The following is a 19,181-nucleotide window of genomic DNA, read 5'->3' as shown; positions in this document are numbered from 1 at the left end:
TGGTACTGGATCAGTAAGATTTCGCCCTTTTTACATTTATTTCAGTATCGTTCATGTCTATAGGTAATTTACTAGTGCTCAGAATACAAAAATGTTGTAACTATTTCGTTAATTAAGTAGAAACATAAATAAAATCTTACGGCTGCTTTCTCGACACTAGGGTCGTCCAACTGTGGGTCAGTAACAAGTTTCCAGAGGCAAGTTGTATAGTCACTGTGGTGGTGGAGGGATATAGGTACACTATCTTTCTTTTGTGAAAATGCAGCTCAAGGTATTCTGTTATAGATCCTGTTTTGGTGTTCAAACCAGATTGACACTGGATGTAAGTGTAGCTAAAGGCAACATCACATTCAAATCGTGGTGTATCCACACTAGGCAGAACATCAACACAACCTCATCAGTGTGCTTAGCCCAGTGCAAAACGGTTAAAGTTACATTACACAAATAAGGCGATATACAGTGTCAGAATTAAAGGATATATCGATTATACAGTTATATTACTATACAAAACAAAATTCATATTTGTGATGGATGGTCTTGGCAAAGTTAGTGTGATGAACAGCTAAATACTGATACAATACTTTTCAAAACGTCGACATTTATTTATTAAAGAAAAAATATACAGAGAACACAGAAAGGAATATTTACAAGGTAAAACACAGGGCTTATTTCTTTTTTTCCATTCTGGTTTTCTTTTCCTTCTAGGTACCAAGTAATGCCAAAAACAAGCGTATTTTCTATTTCAATAGAATATCCCTTGTCTGTATGCCAGTCGTCCCACCGCTGACCTAAATGGAAAGGGAGTTTTCTGCACAATAAGTCTCACTAACCCACTGAAATAAACCACAGTATAAACGTGGCAAGAAAAAGTCCATAGTATTTCTTCATGAATAAGTTGTAGCTTATGGCACTGAATCAGTAAGATTTGGCTGTTTTTACATTTATTTCAGTATCATTCATGTCTATCGGTAATTTACTAGTTCTCAGAATACAAAAATGTAGTAACTATTTTGTTAATTAAGTAGAAACATAATTAAAAACGAAGGTTAATCTTACCGCTGCTTTCTCGCCGCTAGGGTCGCTAGTGTCGTCCAACTGTCAGACAGTAACAATTTTCACAGCAGTGAGAGTTGCGACTGTTTATGTTAGACTTTAACAGTACCTCTCATGAAGTATTTGCCAATAAAGGCATGTGGACGGTGAGCCATAGTGTGTTTCCTCTACACAGTTTATTGTTTTAAAAAATATGTTTTTATATATCACGTATTGTTTGTTGTTATACATATTCTGTTTGATTCTACTGGCATGATTAAATAAATAAAAATAATTTAGTGCTTTTGCATCTTCTTAGTCTTTCTTTTGTTATTTTGCTTTATTTTTTCGTGATTTACTGCAAAGTGTTTCGCCACGACTTGGCTTTTTTTGCTTTGAGTGTTATTCCATAAGAAATGATTTAGGTTTCACACTAACTTCACAGAGGCGATGCCTATGCTATGTGTAAATAAGAACATAGACTGATGATGCGATTTTCAATAAATAACCTTTTTTAAGTGAAAAAGCCTCCCGCCATGAACCATGAACCTTGCCATTGGTGGGGAGGCTTGCGTGCCTCAGCGATACAAATCGTCTTACCATAGGTGCAACAACAACTGAGGAGTATCTGTTGAGAGGCCAGACAAACATGTGGTTCCTGAAGATGGGCAGCAGCATTTTTAGTAGTTGCAGGGGCAACAGTCTGAATGACTGACTGATCTGGCCTTGTAACACTAACCAAAAACAGCCTTGCTGTGCTGGTACTGTGAAAGTCTGAAAGCAAGGGGAAACACAGCCGTAATTTTTCCTAAGGGCATGGATCTTTACAGTATGGTTAAAAGATGTTGGCGTCCTCTTGGGTAAAATATTCCAGTGGTATTTGCATCTCTGGTCTGGGACTACTCAGGAGGACGTCGTTATCAGGAGAAAGAAAACTGGCGTTCTGCATATTGGAGTGTGGAATATCAGATCCCTTAATCAGGCAGGGAGGTTAGAAAATTAAAAAAGGGGAATGGACAGCTTAATGTTGGATATAGAGGGAATTAGTGAAGTTCAGTGGCAGGAGAAACAAGACTCGTGGTCAGGTGAATACAGGGTTATAAATACAAAATCAGGTAGGGATAACGCAGGAGTAGGTTTAATAATGAAAAAAAAAAAAAATAGGATTGCAGGTTAGCTACTACAAACAGCATAGTGAACACATTATGTAGCCAAGATAGACACAAAGCCCATGCATAACACAGTAGTACAGGTTTATATGCTAACTAGCTCAACAGATGACGAAAAGATTGATGAAATGTATGATGAGATAAAAGAAATTATTCAGACAGTGAAGGGAGACGAAAATTTAATGGTCATGGGTGACTGGAATTCGATAGTAGGAAAAGGAAGAGAAGGAAACGTGGTAGGTGAATATGGAATGGGGGTAAGAAATGAAAGAGGAAGCCGCTTGGTAGAATTTTACACAGAGCATAGGTTAATCATAGCTAACACTTGGTTCAAGAATCATGAAACAAGGTTGTATACATGGAAGAGGCCGGGAGACCCTGGAAGGTTTTCAGATAGACTATATAATGGCAAAACAGAGATTTCGGAACCAGGTTTTACATTGTAAGACATTACCTGGGACAGATGTGGACTCTGACTACAATCTATTGGTTATGAACTGTAGATTAAAACCAAAGAAACTGCAAAAAGGTGGGACTTTAAGGAGATGGGAGCGAGATAAACTGACAGAACCAGAGGTTGTAGAGAGTCTCAAGGAGAGCATTAGCGAACGACTGACAAGAATGGGGGACAGAAATACAGTAGAAGAAGAATGATTAGCTTTGAGAGATGAAATAGTAAAGGCAGTAGAGGATCAAGTAGGTAAAATGACGAGGGCTAGTAGAAATCCTTGGGTAGCAGAAGGAACATTGAATTAATTGATGAAAGGAGAAAAATAAAAATGCAGTAAATGGAGCAGGCAAAAAGGATTACAAATGTCTAAAGAATGAGACCGACAGGAAATGCAAAATGACTAAGAAGGGATGGCTAGAGGACAAAAGTAAGGATGTAGAGGGGTATATCACTAGGGGTAAGATAGATACTGCCTGCAGGAAAGTTAAAGAGATCTTGGGAGAAAAGAGAACCACTTGAATATCAAGAGCTCAGATGGAACCCCAGTTCTAAGCAAAGAAGGAAAAGCAGAAAGGTGGAAGGAGTAGATAGAGGGTCAATACAAGGGCGATGTACTTGAGGACAATATTATGGAAATGGAAGAGGATGTAGATGAGGACGAAATGGGAGATATGATACCGTGTGAAGAGTTTGACAGAGCACTGAAAGACGTAAGTCAAAACACTTTCCGTGGAAGATAACTTGGAGTTAGAGGATACCGGAGGCACATACAGCAATAACTATATCATTTCATTGTTTTACTACATTTATAATAATTTTGTAAATGCTACTGACATAAGCTTAATATACCATTAACTTGTTATTCTTTTGAGTGTATTAAGTATCTGATCCACTCAGGTGAACAAGTTGATGCACCAGCTGAAGAACCAGCAGTTGACTTCTACAACAGAGATGACAAAAGCTTTATTGCAAAGAGGAACAAATGTAAATGCAGGACCAGATGCCCCATCACCGACATATGGCAACAAATGTATTTAAAACCCTACTACAAATCTGAAGGTTTAATGTTCAGTGTCAAAGAATTTCATACATTCATTCTTTATTGATCCACTGAATCATTTTGTGTACAGAGAGTAGATGATATACCCACCAGGGTAGCTGAGAGCACTACTGCACTGCTTCCTGGACTCGGATAGGTGCGCCAGCCCTGGATCAAATCTGCGTGGAGGATTAATGATGAGGGTCAGTATGCCAGCCAGGCTGAATGTGGTTTTTAGGTGGTTTTCCACATCCCACTAGGTGAACATTGGCTGGTCCCCACATTCTGCCTGAGGTACATGACTCACAGACATTTGAAACATGTTCGCACTATTCCATGGCTTACACTAGATTCAGACAGCTGGAGTACACTAATTCCACCGCAGGGCGTTTGGGGTGATGGCAGGAAGGGCATCCGGCCACCCTCTGCAACTAACACTACCAAATCAATAGTAACCATGCCGACCCTGCATTGCTGTAGGAATGAAGCCTCTCAAAAATGATGATGATGAGAGTACATGATATGGGACAAATCATTATAATCGTTAAACATTTAAAAAGTACATAACACAAAATTAAATACACCTAGACTTACACAATTGTATAATAATTATAGATTACAGGATATAGTATTAGTATATTCACAAGTTGTTCAAAATTAAGGTCAACAATGCCAAATTAAAATTAAAATTTGTGGATACATTTAAAATTAAATTAAGTACAGATAAGCATTACATAATTTTTACAATAGTTAAGATTTACTAGATAAATATAAGAATTACATACAAGTAGATCACTTTTAACAGTTGGTTAGGCCTTATTGAAATTTACATTTTGAAGGTAAATTATAGTATAGAAAGATAAGTGTGCAGATATATTACATAGAAAAATAGCATTCAAAATGTTCGTGTAAGTTATAAAAACAGTATTTTAATAATATCGATTTAAGCCTTATTTTGAAATGTGCTGGATTGTGGTTTTTTATGATTAGTGGTAGATGATTATAAAGCTTAATCCACATGCATTTTACCCTATCAGCATATAATTTGGTGGAATGGGGCAACTGTGTCAGCAGGTATTCCCCTCTAGTGTTGTACTGGTGATAGTCCAGATTCTGCTTCAGGTTGCCGATATTTAGCTTGGTAAAAATTAGTATCTCCGATATGTAATGGCATGGAAGTGGAAGAATACCTAGTTTTAGGAATAGTTATTTAGAATAGTCTCTTTGCTTTTGAAATAACTTGATCCAGGGAGCTTTATTTGGGAGCTTAAATATTTTATTGGACTCAGAACTGTGGCCACAGAATATGAGGCCATATGTTAAGACTGAGTGAAAAAGAGCAAGGTGCACTGACAATAAGATATTTATACTCATCAGTTCCTTGACTGACAGAAGCATAAAACATACTTTACTGAGGTTGCAATACATTTGGATTTTTTCCCCTCTGTAGATAGTATCATTGATATGGATGTTAGGATACGCTGTCATGAACAACACACGGAAGCTCAATGTGAAGAAAGCCAACTACAGGCTATGGACGATGAATGAAGAGCTGTCCCAGAATAATCAACAGCTAAGGCATATAAATTGAAGTAAAAGTTTTAGACACAACAATCAGTTAAAGTATTTCCATATTGAATAATTGCTTTAAGAAACAAATAATGTTAAAGAATGTAATACTGGAACTCTTTAAGTATCTGGTTTCAGCTCAGCTATTTAAATTATAGGCATACTGTCTGGCAGTGTTATCTAGAGGTTCCGAGTCTCTGAAAGACTTTTAAAAAACTTTGACTTGTGTATGTTCTGTAGATGAGCTACTGCATTGTCATAATTGTTTAGTGTTTTTTATTATTATTATTAAATATAGACCATAGTAGTTTTTGAGCCATTACAATTGTATTGGTTTTTTCTTGCCAAGCAGGTTTTCTGTTCAAGTTGTGTGTTATAATTTCTCCTAAATAGGATATTCAAATTGCTTCACTATTTTCACCTCTGTTTCTTATTTTACTAGTGTTTCTCACCATCATATTCTTTTCCAGTGATATCTGGGAGCCTGATTTTGTGCTATATTTTTTCTCTGTCTCTGGACTTTATATTAATAGCAAGTAATGGTGAATAGTCTGTAAATCCCAAGCAATTTAAGTGCTTGATATTTCTTGTTTCAAATTTGTATTTTCTTAAGGTTTTTGTTGTATTATTCACTAAGTGCTACAAATGGCTGAGGAGTAATGGTGATAGACCATCACCCTGTTTTAATCATTAATGGCTCTGATAGTTCTCCTGGACTTGACTTCATATTTTATGCTTATGAAGATTTATTTTATAATTTTGACTAATTTTGGATTCAATTCTAAATTTGTATGTCCAATATTTCAAGAGATATGGGTGTATTTATAAGATTTACTGAGGCCTTCAAAGGTTATCACTTATTTCAGTCATCTTTTGTAGACATCCATTACTAATTTCAAAATAATGTTGTTGTTAGCTTCTCCAGGGTCTATGAACTCCTTGAGAATCTCTTAGTTTCTTTCCAACTTCATATGTGCAGTGATTGTACAAAACTGACTAAACTTGGTGTGCGATCCAAGAAGGATATCACTCTAGTTATGATCTTTTTTTTCATTTTGTCACAGATATATAGTAGCCACAGTCCAATGTTCTGGTAGTTCTTTGTTCCAGATGCATTTTTTGCTGGTTCTGTGCATTTTTACACAGTTCTGCAAATGTTTAATATCCTTAACATGCTTTGTTTTTATGCCCTTTAAGCTTCATACTTCATGACTCGCTGATGGCTTTATATTTTTTGGTTGTGTTTTCATTGGTGTTTGAGTTTATTTGTAGTAGTTCTTGGAATCTTCACTGTTTACTTGTTTGTTATATGTGTTTTAGTATTTTTAGGTTGATCACAAATCCTATTCATGCTTTATCACACTTACTGTAATTAGTGAGAATTACTCAGCTGACTGGAAAACTTTGAATAAGTTTGAATAACATGAAATAATATAAGAGAATCACAAATGTATTACCAACTGTGAACACTAATTGATATTTTCTGTTTGTCTGGTAAGAAATAAAGTTATTCGAGTCTGGTTAATGTTGTATATTTCTTTTTACTTACGTACACCATGACAGTATTGTAATACTGCTGAATGTGTGCTGATAATGCTTCTGTGATATATCAGATATAATAAAAGAAACTATGTAGCATAAATGTCATAGGTAAGTTCTTGTAGAATGTAAATACCGGGTGATCAAAAAGTCAGTATAAATTTGAAAACTTAATAAACCACAGAATAATGTAGATAGAGAGGTAAAAATTGACACACATGCTTGGAATGACATGGGGTTTTATTAGAACCGAAAAAAAACACCCCATATTTCTAGACGCATGAAAGATCTAATGCGCCCATCGTTTGGTGATGATCGTGTGCTCAGCCGCACCTTTCGTCATGCTTGGCCTCCCAGGTCCCCAGACCTCAGTCCGTGCGATTATTGGCTTTGGGGTTACCTGAAGGCGCAAGTGTATCGTGATTGACCGACTCTCTAGGGATGCTGAAAGACAACATCCGACGCCAATGCCTCACCATAGCTCCAGACATGCTTTGGTGAACATGTTGAGTATTTCCTGTAAGGAATATCATCTTTGCTTTGTCTTACTTTGTTATGCTAATTATTGCTATTCTGATCAGATGAAGCGCCATCTGTCAGACATTTTTTGAACGTTTGTATTTTTTGGTTCTAATAAAACCCCATGTCATTCCTAGCATGTGTGTGAATTTGTACCTCTCTATCTACATTATGGAATACAAATGTCTCAAAAATGGGATCGACAGGAAGTGCAAAATGGCTAAGCAGGGATGGCTAGAGGACAAATGTAAGGATGTAGAGGCTTATCTCACTAGGGGTTAGGTTAGGTTAGGTTAGTGTTTAACGTCCCGTCGACAACGAGGTCATTAGAGACGGAGCGCAAGCTCGGGTTAGGGAAGGATTGGGAAGGAAATCGGCCGTGCCCTTTCAAAGAAACCATCCTGGCATTTGCCTGAAACAATTTAGGGAAATCACGGAAAACCTAAATCAGGATGGCCGGAGACGGGATTGAACCGTCGTCCTCCCGAATGCGAGTCCAGTGTGCTACCACTGCGCCACCTCGCTCGGTATATCTCACTAGGGGTAAGATAGATACTGCCTACAGGAAAATTAAAGAGACCTTTGGTGATAAGAGAACCACTTGCATGAACATCAAGAGCTAAGATGGAAACCCAGTTCTAAGCAAAGAAGGGAAAGCAGAATGGTGGAAGGAGTATATAGAGGGTCTATACAAGGGCGATGTACTTGAGGACAATATTATGGAAATGGAAGAGGATGTAGATGAAGATGAAATGGGAGATACGATACTGCATGAAGAGTTTGACAGAGCACTGAAAGACCTGAGTCGAAACAAGCCCCAGGAGTAGACAACATGCCATTAGAACTACTGACGGCCTTGGGAGAGCCAGTCCTGACAAAACTCTACCATCTGGTGAGCAAGATGTACGAGACAGGCGAAATACCCTCAGACTTCAAGAAGAATATAATAATTTCAATCCCAAAGAAAGCAGGTGTTGACAGATGTGAAAATTACCGAACTATCAGTTTAATAAGTCATGGCTGCAAAATACTAACACGAATTCTTTGCAGACAAATGGAAAAACTGGTAGAAGCCGACCTCGGGGAAGATCAGTTTTGATTCCGTAGAAATATTGGAACACGTGAGGCAATACTGACCCTGCGACTTATCTTAGAAGCCAGATTAAGGAAAGGCAAACCTACGTTCCTAGCATTTGTAGACTTAGAGAAAGCTATTGACAATGTTGACTGGAATACTCTCTTTCACATTCTGAAGGTGGCAGGGGTAAAATACAGGGAGCGAAAGCTATTTACAATTTGTACAGAAACCAGAAGGCAGTTATAAGAGTCGAGGGGCATGAAAGGGAAGCAGTGGTTGGGAAGGGAGTGAGACATGGTTGTAGCCTCTCCCCGATGTTATTCAATCTCTATATTGAGCAAGCAGTGAAGAAAACAAAAGAAAAATTCGGAGTAGCTATTAAAATCCATGGGGAAGAAATAAAAACTTTGAGGTTCGCCAATGACATTGTAATTCTGTCAGAGACGGCAAAGGACTTGGAAGAGCAGTTGAACAGAATGGATAGTGTCTTGACAGGAGGATATAAGATGAACATAAAAAAAAAACAAATCGAGGATAATGGAATGTAGTCGAATTAAGTCGGGTGATGCTGAGGGAATTAGATTAGGAAATGAGACACTTAAAGTAGTAAAGGAATTTTGCTATTTGGGGAGCAAAATAGTTGATGATTGTCGAAGTAGAGAGGATATAAAATTTAGACTGGCAATGGCAAGGAAAGCATTTCTGAAGAAGAGAAATTTGTTAACATCGAGTATAGATTTAAGTGTCAGGAAGTCGTTTCTGAAAGTATTTGTATGGAGTGTAGCCATGTATGGAAGTGAAACATGGACAATAAATAGTTTGGACAAGAAGAGAATAGAAGCTTTCGAAATGTGGTGCTACAGAAGAATGTTGAAGATTAGATGGGTAGATCACATAACTAATGAGGAAGTATTGAATAGAATTGGGGAGAAGAGAAGTTTGTGGCACAACTTGATTAGAAGAAGGGATCGGTTGGTAGGACATGTTCTGAGGCATCAGGGGATCACAAACTTAACATTGGGTGGAGGGTAAAAATCGTAGAGGGAGACCAAGAGATGAATACACTAAGCAGATTCAGAAGGATGTAGGTTACAGTAGGTACTGGGAGATGAAGAAGCTTGCACAGGATAGAGTAGCATGGAGAGCTGCATCAAACCAGTCTCAGGACTAAAGACCACAACAACAACAACATCTACATTATTCCATGATTTATTCAGTTTTCAAATTTATACTGTCTTTTGATCACCCGGTACTTTAGAATTACAGAAGAGCACTAATACTCTAAAGCAGAAGTGTTGAGTCATTGAAATGCATGCAGTGATCTGGTAAAAACTAATATGTCCCCCCCCCCTCCCTGGGTCTCCTGGACCAATTGCAGTTTAATTTGGTTATAATACTGATTTTGTAAAAATAGGTACCCCTGCCTCTACTAATGATGTTAATTTTTTAGGTATATTCAGATTTTGTGTGGTGTTCATGTATTTGCAAATGTTTCATGTACTAGATGGGCTGTTCCGAGGTGTTGCTGATCCTTCCTGAGGGTCATTATACTGATATCAACCTTCAGCTGGCCTATTCATGACAACTGCAACCAACTACCATACTACATCTGATCTACATTTTGCTGTGATTCACCATGAAGGGTTCTCATTCACTTGGCAATGAACTCATTATTGCTATCACTCTCCTATTTCCAAAAGTAAAGGAAACTATGCAACTGACTATACTATTCTGCTCATGATATAATGATGTTGATTTGAAACACAAACATTCTACCTTTGTAAACTATGAATGTATGTTTGAGATTCATACTAAAACTTTAAAAAATGAGCTGATTGTGCAGAAGTACCAGACTTTGCTGCAATATTTATTGATATCAGAGGTTTGAAGGCCCTATCTGTGATTTTTCTTTGATTTCACAAAGAGCATCTTCGTATGTGGGGCAAGAAATATGGGCCAAGTTTGTTTAATCCCACCTCTGGCCGTGTGCCTTTGCACCAAGATAAGAAAAGGTCCTAAAAATGTTGTAACACACTTGTTATAGCACTTTAGGTACTGTCTTTCTAAGTGGTGTAAAGGATTGTTTCTAAATGCTCATATTAAAGTAATTAAAACATTGCTGCCAATTTTACAGATGTCATGTTTTTCATAAGCTTGGATAATTACTCATTATTCAGATGATGTCATATCATTAAATGCACTGCTGTTGCGACGAACATTTAAAGAGTACAAATAACTCAGATGATCTAAAGGAAGTCTATTATTTTATATAATTCCTTGTGTGACAGATTAATTCATAATCCACTGTACAATTGTAATGTTTTTTGCAAATAAACTTTATATATTCTGTCTGTATATTTTGAGCTGTCCTTCATTTTATTATGATGAAAAATCCTTATCATTGTTTATAGAATCATTGATAGATTAATCCATATTTCACTGTATAATTGTAATGTCTTTATACAAATAGACTTCATGTATTCTGAATTTATATGTTGAGCAATTCATTGTATAATGATTACAAATACTGTATCATTTTGATGAAATCTCTAGAGAATGACTTGTTGCTTACATAACTGAAGGCTCGTAAATTTGGGTGGGTTTGCATTCAGATGAAACTTAGTGATTCATAAATTGTCAGCACCTCAAAAGAAATGCTTCCGTAAACTTTCATTGTTATTATTTCTTGAAATAAAACATAGTGATCAGCTGTTGTACCACAGTTACTGGAACCTGTATTTCTTTTTTGATTTTATGTTCATAAGTAATGAACTGCTGTAAAAACACTTAAAGAACACTCATTTTATTTTACTTATCAATTAATTATTTTGCTACATAGAAATTCTTGAAGTTTTTTACTTTCTCTGAATCTTTCTGTCTCTTTGTTTTTGGTCACTTGTGTATGTAAAGCTCCCACTTGCCTTACACTGTTCTGTTCTTTACATACAGAATAGGTTTTGGTCTGAGATGCCCCAATATGAAATCTAATATGAGAGTGAATGTGCAAAGTATGCACATTTTAGTGTTTTGATAGACTTCTCTGGACAGATTAACAGATATGCCATCAAAACCACAAGAGAATTTGGTTTTTGTTTTATAATACTCACCTAGTGAGACTGGATCAAGCAAATGTACCTGGTAAGAAGGTGAGGTCTGATCGAGGGGGGGGGGGGGGTCGTAGCTGTACCAATTTGGGTTGTGTGTTGCAGTGATGGTTATTCAATGCTTCACATGTTTCTTTAGGGTTAAAGATGACACTATCTACATTCTTAATGTTATTGAGTGACATTCGCTGTTTTTCTTAAGTGTCATTGTTAACCGTCCACATGGCTACATTCATTGCAAGAGTAGAATATGAATAGCCAGTTGCAGTTTCTTGCCTTTGCAGAGAACCTTGTTAATTGTTTTACAGTTTGAAATAACCATGAGATAACTTGATTGTAGTCCTTCCATTTCTTTCCCATTAACTAGCACACTAGCATTGTCACCAAACTGAATCATGCTCTTACAGAATTTGTTGAGGTGATCAGTCTCAATGTCCAATAGAAATAGAAGAGGTCATTGTGCTGAGCCTTATGGCACTCCATATTTAAAGGCTTCATGGGATGAGTAATATTAAATTGTGGTTACATACTTCAACAATTGCTTTCATCTGCTTACTCCTGATTTTTGCAGTTGTTGAATCTTCCTTTAATTCTCATGATAAATTCCTTGATGTTGTCAGGCGTAAGCAATAGTTTAGCATATCTATGATATCAAAAACGTTAGACAGATGTAAACATATTCCGCTGATGTTCCATGTAGTTTTTGAAGCATTTTACTTAAAAGTTCAAAAATTGCTGTATCAGTTGATCAGCCCTTCCTGAAACCATGCTGTGCTATAGATAGTTATCTAAACTTTTCGAGGAAATCTGCTACTTTTCTCCAAAAATCTTTTCTACGATATTTCAGAATATAGATAGTGGAGAATTGGGCCTGAAATTAGCCACTTTGTTCTTTTTAGTTTTCTTGATTTGTCCAGTTTGAAAAGAACCGTTAAAAGGATGAGCTAATGGTGCAGCAATGAGATGTCAACATTTTTTAACTTTGTCAAGTGAACACAGCAATTTGATTGGACTGTTCCCTAGTGCAGATACTATTATTTTATCTACAGTACCATCAAAGATTACGGCAAAAGACAGCATCGAGTGAGTAATAATGTTGGTTAATCCTGCAACGATTTTTTTTAAATTAAAGTTTCTTCATTTGTCGTAGTATCAACTTCTCTTATATCCTCTATTAAAGAATAATAAGCAACCACTTTCTTATCTCGATTGCTGTGTTCCTTGGTCCTAACTTTCCACAATCATGCTTGACTCCTATTATTTCAATAAACTCAGTAATAGGCACCCTGTAGCACTGACGCGAATCAACCATTTTAGATTTTACTGTGTACCCAAGAATGAGGAAAACTATACTAAACCATAATTGACTCAAACGCGTTTAGTGCACCATGCTTGCGGCAGTCTTCTGTCCACACTCCACGATTTGTCTCTGCACTTATGAGGAATTTTGCTCAACTCTCCAAATTTCACGTTTGCACTCAACGTATATATGTGCAAACCTCCTGTCCCCCTTTCTGTGCAAATACGATGTGCACAGTCTTTGTGCATGGAATGTTGTTAGCTCTTTGGTGTAGTAGTGTTGTACCAAAGATCGTAGGCGTTCCAAGTAGCGTTTAGCACTCTCTTTGATTTTCTATCTTTCAGTTCCTTGCCTCCGGAGGTGTGGGTCTGTTCTAGTTGGGAGAATGGGTAAGTATTGTGTATGTTTTATTTTCATATTGTTTCACAACGCAAACGTATTTTATATAAATTCTGATGGACGTGGAAAATATTTTCTTGCTTGATTTGAGGGAAACAGATGTAATTGTTCCACTGATTCAACCACGTGGCTGTATTCGTTGGAGTCATGTTTGTTTCTGATTTCGTGTATATAATTTAACATTTTTCGTGCAGGTAAACCTCGCGGTCTTCGTACTGCTCGCAAGCATGTAAATCACAGGCGAGAACAGAGGTGGGCAGATAACGATTATAAGAAAGCTCATCTTGGTACTAGATGGAAGGCCAACCCATTTGGTGGTGCGTCTCACGCGAAAGGAATTGTCTTGGAAAAAGTGTAAGTAGAAGTGATGTTTACTTACCTAAAATAGTTTACCATATTTATCTCGTCTTGTTCCCGTAAATGATGACTTGTTCTCACTTTATTGAGAAATAACTACCGTGGATTGGAGAAACTGCTGAATGCACGCGAAGTGTCCGATAAATGAACATGGTGATCTGTAGCTTATTTTCGGTATATTATGTGAAAAATGCTCATTCATGATATTTGTGCGGTTTATTTTGGTGGATTTTAATCTCAAAATCCATATGAGCATATGTTGTAGGTGCTGGATGGCCCCTGCATCTTTCTCTGCCCGCCATTACTGAAACGCCATCATACGTTTGACTAACCACTTTTACTTCAACATTCCACTCTTTCAATACTGCATGAACAATGTTTGACAAACCTTCAGCAGTTTTATCTCCAGAAACATCGTAGAATCCAACGAATCTTTCCTCAATTTTGTCTGCAATACAGTACCTGAATATTATACTCATTTGACTGTTACATGATACGTCTAATGTTTCATCAGCCTGAATCGAAATGAAATTGCAGTTCTGAATTTCAGATTTTATTTTCTCATTAACTGCCAGAGTTATCATTTCTATTACATCATTCTGTATATCTGGTGACGTTCCTTTAAAGGTTGAGGATGATGACAGATGGTCTCGGATTAACTGCTCTCCTTGAGCTAGCAAATACAACAATTCCAGATAGTTACCTTTGTTGCTGGAGGATTCGTCTTCTCGATGGCCGCGAAAGGCTAGTTCTTCTTTACAAAGAAATACAATTGCCTGAATAAGACGAGCCAATACTCTCCTGCTGGATGCAACTTGTTCATTGTATTTTATTGCTGTCAGACCTGCGGCTTCAGAAAGGCCGTGCTCAATTTTACTTTTGCCCAATGACTGAAATGATTCTTTGTTGTGCAGGTGACTTTTTGATGTCTGATGTTTTTGTGCTTTCCTGACTAAAGTTATTTATTGTACAAATGCCCTCATTGCATCATTCCTTTTCACCACCAAACAGAAGACATATATAACAATATAATCTGTTATTAACTGCATTCGCAGTCAGCCAAGCATACTTTTCGTACCAGGCTGTCTGAAAAGAGCGTTTTTGTTTGGCTTCACTTAAAACTACACTGAGTATAGGAGTAGTTCGTTTGTCCTTCAATTCGCACTATTTTTTGTACGTTAATGTAGAAAAAGGCGTTTATAATAAAAAATTCTATAAGGAGTACAGTTGCTGGCTCACTCATGTTGGCGACACAACGAAAATATGCACTAAATTCACCCAAGAATGACTATGAACACAAACCGTGTGACCGTTCACTTCCATGTTAAAAGCCAGCATAGAAGCAGCAGAGACTAGTCTCGATACCTGCTATCAAGTGCAGCGCACCGGCCTTCGTGGAAGAGGGGAAGTGGAGGGGAGCCGAGAACGCTCAAGTGCACACAGCCAGGTAAGGGAAGGGAGGCAGAGACTGAGAGCAGTCGAGTCCCAAGCAGGCAGATACACCAATACTCAGGGTGCGGCGGCACGGGCTACAAAACTGATGTCTTCGCACATTTAGTGCCCTTAGTACAAAGCTGTTTATATTTTCGTTATGAATTACTATTGCATCTTTTTTTATGCACGAATACAGGGGAGACTAAGTCTCAAAGTCTCCCCTCACGCTACGACACTGGTTGGCACTACTAACAAAAACGTCCAGTTGAGCAGTGAGGTGTCCGATTGTGATCTGTCAGTTACCTCAAATGACAGTGTCTGCATGTTCCAACATTACGGGAGTCACAGCTGTGGGTGGGCAATTGGCATGCGAGAGATCGGACAGTTTGGTATGACATCGTTGCAACGACGACAGACACCTCACCCAACAACTTAGCGTGCTTTTGTACACTGCCAGGTCTCCACAGGCATTCTGCAAATACCTATGAATAATTACAAAACTCAATGACAGCTATTTGCTTAGAATGCTTCTCCGTTACAGACGCCATTTTGAAGGCACTGTATAGTGCTGCCACCATTGGAACTTCACAAAACAATAGGGGCTGCAGCGGAAGTTATCCACGATGTCTCACAACAAATGTCGGATTTTCTAAAATGAAATTGGTCGAGAAAAACGTATGTTGCATTACTTGTGGTATCAAATCGTCAAATAAATATATTTTATTTAGCTTGTAGCAAATGTTTACTGGCTGAAAACTGAATTACTGCCTGCAAACAACCAAGCAGTCTGAGTCAGCTATGTAATACCATAACACTTCATTCCTCTAGCAAAGTAGGATGCTATCCATTTCTAAAATTAGAGTGGGGTGAAGTGCAAATTCGTGTAGCCTTAGAAGCGTGTTTTAAAGCTTCACCTCTGCCCATAGCGATAGGCATCTGCCCAAATTCTAGCCTGCATGCTGTGGCATAGCAAGACAAACACCTTGTGAACTCCAATATGTACCATGCAGGCAAAAGCAGCTAGGTATGCTGGACCACATGGCCTGGGTGTGTTGGAGGGGATAGTGAGTGGGACCTCACCATACTACTACTCATATTTAGTTATGAATATGGTGTTGTAATGGTAGGACATAACACCGTGCACTGTAATCTTTCTGACCCTGATGACAGCGGCAGATGCAGAGTCCTTCTGAATTCTGCAAGCTGAGTGGTGTGAATGGCAAATGTTTAAACAAATAAAACACAAGTGCATATCTCCCCATATTCCTATTCTGTCCTACTACACACATACATGGCAATAATAATCATTTGACAAACCACCAGTGATCCATACAGTTTTAAACATAGTGATCTAGTTCTGTCAACCATGAAGGTTACACGAGTGGGCTTCCAGCCAATTTCAATTCAGGGTAGGTGTATTTTTGAATTTCTCGCCATTTTAAAATTTGGACTTGTGAGTTTTTTGAGTTTCACCCCATTTTAAACTTACACAGGTGAATTTTTTAAATATTCTACCATTTCAATCTTAGGACTTGTGAATTTTTTTAGTTTCGCCCCATTTTAAACTAACAAAAGTCGATTTTTTTAAACATCTCACCATTTGAAACTTAGTATGAGGCTTGATCCACGAGTAAGGTTCCCTTCATTTTTAAAAATATGACAACATTGTTCATTCTCATATAAACTGTTACTTAGCTCTATTTTTCTACATAATTGTCACCGTTTTCTATGCATTTTTTTAGATGGTGTTCCAGCTTCTGTAACCCCATGTCCTAGAACTCCGCTGCTAACCCATTGAGGGAGCGTTTCACCTCTTCTTTGACTTCATCATCTCTCTGGAAGCGTTGGCATGGAACAAGTGATAATCATTAGGTGTGAGGTCCGGACTGTAAGGTGGGTGGGGCACGACAGTCCAACCAAAGTTTGTCAGAAGTTCCTGGGTTGGGAAGCAGACGTGAGGTCAGCCCTTACCATGAACTAACTTTACACCTTCTGTCAGTCGTCCTCTCCGGTGGTTCTGGATAGCTTGCCTTAGTTTTCGTAGTGTTTCACAATAAGTATCTGAGTTGATTGTTATCCCAGGTTGCATGAAATCAATCACCAGTATCCCCTTATGATACCAAAACACAGTGGTCATGACTTTTCCAGCAGAAGGAGTTTGCCTGAACTTCTTTGTGACTGGTGATCCTGAGTGACGCCATTGTCTGGATTTTTCTTCCGTTTCGAAAGTGAAATGAAACACCCATACTTCGTTTTCCGTAACAATGGAGCCCAAAAATCCTTCTTTATCTTCTTGTCACTTTTGGACAAATTGGCAAGTGCAGTGAAGACGTTTCTCCATGGTACTCGTTGAGCGCAACACTTGTGATACCCCAATTTTTCCGTCAAAGGTCTTTCAACTGTACCATAAGAACTCCCAGGAATCCAAGCAACAAGTTCCCGGATGGTACCCTCTTGTTTTGAAGCATTTTGCATTGGTCCATCTTGATAAATGCCTCAAAAACTGAAGGTCTTCCACTCCATTCTTCATCGTGGACATCCTTCTGACAAGCACTAACCTCCCCCGCCATTTTCGGACATGTTGAATGAACATACACTTGTCGCCATACACTTGTGTGAACTGACGATAAATATACACAGGTGGAGTCCCTTTCACGCACAAAAACCGAATTGCAGAACAAATTTCGTACTTGGCAGAATCAACAATGGGCACCTCCATCGCGGGCGGCTGCTGAGACTATACTGAACGGCGCAGCGAAGAGCATCCGGACGGAATCGAGAGCGGGGGAACTGCCACGCACAGTGGTGTCAATTGATTTTGCCTAGCACCTTCCTGTGTGGCTGGAGCTCTTCGGGAACCTTACTTTTGGACCAACCCTTGTACATGTGAGCTCTTGAGTTCTAAATTTACGGTAGCCAGTGGGCTCCAACTGGTGTGGATTTAAACTTAGGACACATAGATATTTGAATTTCTGGACATTTTACACTTACGACTATTGGGCTCTTCACAACGCTCTCTCAATACAGCGATTTTGAGTCTTAAATGGACATACAGTCTCAATTACACCGCGATAACTGTGACAAATGCTCATGTTTCGAAATACTTCCACCAGGCAGTACAACCTAGCTGAACTTTTTGTGGCATGAAAAAAGTTGCGTTTCTTAAGTTGCGCCACTAAACTGTGAATTCACACATGCAACTGCAGTATATCATAGATGTGGTAATACTTCCATCACGTGTATGAACCTGGCTTTAGTGTCAGCTGACACAGTAGTGAAAGTTCCTTTATTTGCGTATACGTTACGAGAGGTACTGTGGCTGTGCTCCTTTCAAAGATATATATTGACGGAAGCATCTCGCAGAGGCCATATTGGATTTAGTCAAGCTTGTATTTGGAGTGTTTTATATTATAACCACGTTGTAATTTATGTCCTATAAATAAATGTTTTCCCAACACATTACCACAGTGCCAACCTCTAGAAAAGATACAATTTATTGATATTAAATATCAGATAATGAATTATCGTCGTATAAAGTTTTCGGAAGGCAAATGACAGAGGGCTAAGTTCCAAATTGTATAGTAGCACTGTGGTCACGTACTGCCGTCGGCAAGAATTTTGTTATTCATCTATACATTTCCGAGATGTGCTTGTAATACACACTCGTCGACTGCTGTGTCCGCACACGTTAGTTCCGTTCGCGCCATCCATAGATACAGTTGCATCGTGAATTTAGTGACTGCACGGCAACAAATGAATGGCGTAAACCACCAAGTTTGAATCCACAGCTTGGAGCGCTTAATATTGTTGTTGCATACTCCTTGGGGTTATGACTTTTGTTTTTATGTTTATTCTGTCCCTTACTTGCTGGTTTTGTTACTTTACAAGTTACCTAAAGCAACTGTGCTTCTTTTTCTGTAATACCAAATGATAAACCGTTCAAGTATATTCTCAGTGCGTGTTTGAATATTTATTAAGTAGGGGTAGCTCTACACGACGAAAATATACCCGTCAGTTGTGACCCAGACGTGATTCGCTCGAAGAAAACCGGTACCGCGCCAAGATTGATTACAGAATGGGATCGCCTGCAGTATCGAGACTAGCTGTTCGCCTCCCGCCATTTTGGCCACATAATCCAGTTCTATGATTCGCGCAGGTTGAGGCCAGCTTTTGCTACTCCGGAATTACAGC

General features: G+C 38.4%; 1 protein-coding gene across 5 annotated transcripts in view; it reads left to right on the top strand.

Moving 5' to 3' along the window:
* The window catches only part of LOC126480879 (40S ribosomal protein S23), a 55,978-nt gene that overhangs the window by 12,390 nt on the left and 24,407 nt on the right, over positions 1-19,181 (top strand). Inside the window, exons 1-2 of one of the 5 annotated variants that reach the window (XM_050104269.1) lie at positions 13,076-13,189; positions 13,394-13,553. The exons of 2 other annotated variants lie outside the window; for them this stretch is intronic. In XM_050104269.1, coding sequence (XP_049960226.1) covers positions 13,186-13,189; positions 13,394-13,553 — 164 coding nt within the window. In that variant the 5' untranslated portion in view covers positions 13,076-13,185. Of the gene's footprint in view, positions 1-13,075; positions 13,190-13,393; positions 13,554-19,181 lie in introns of those variants that run through there. 2 more of the 5 variants (XM_050104270.1, XM_050104266.1) reach the window with 2 other exon arrangements.

This window comes from Schistocerca serialis, chromosome 5, assembly GCF_023864345.2.
Source record: "Schistocerca serialis cubense isolate TAMUIC-IGC-003099 chromosome 5, iqSchSeri2.2, whole genome shotgun sequence".
NCBI lineage: Eukaryota > Metazoa > Arthropoda > Insecta > Orthoptera > Acrididae > Schistocerca > Schistocerca serialis.
The sequence above is the reverse complement of the archived record's forward strand: the minus strand, read 5'-3'. Positions and strand labels throughout refer to the sequence as shown.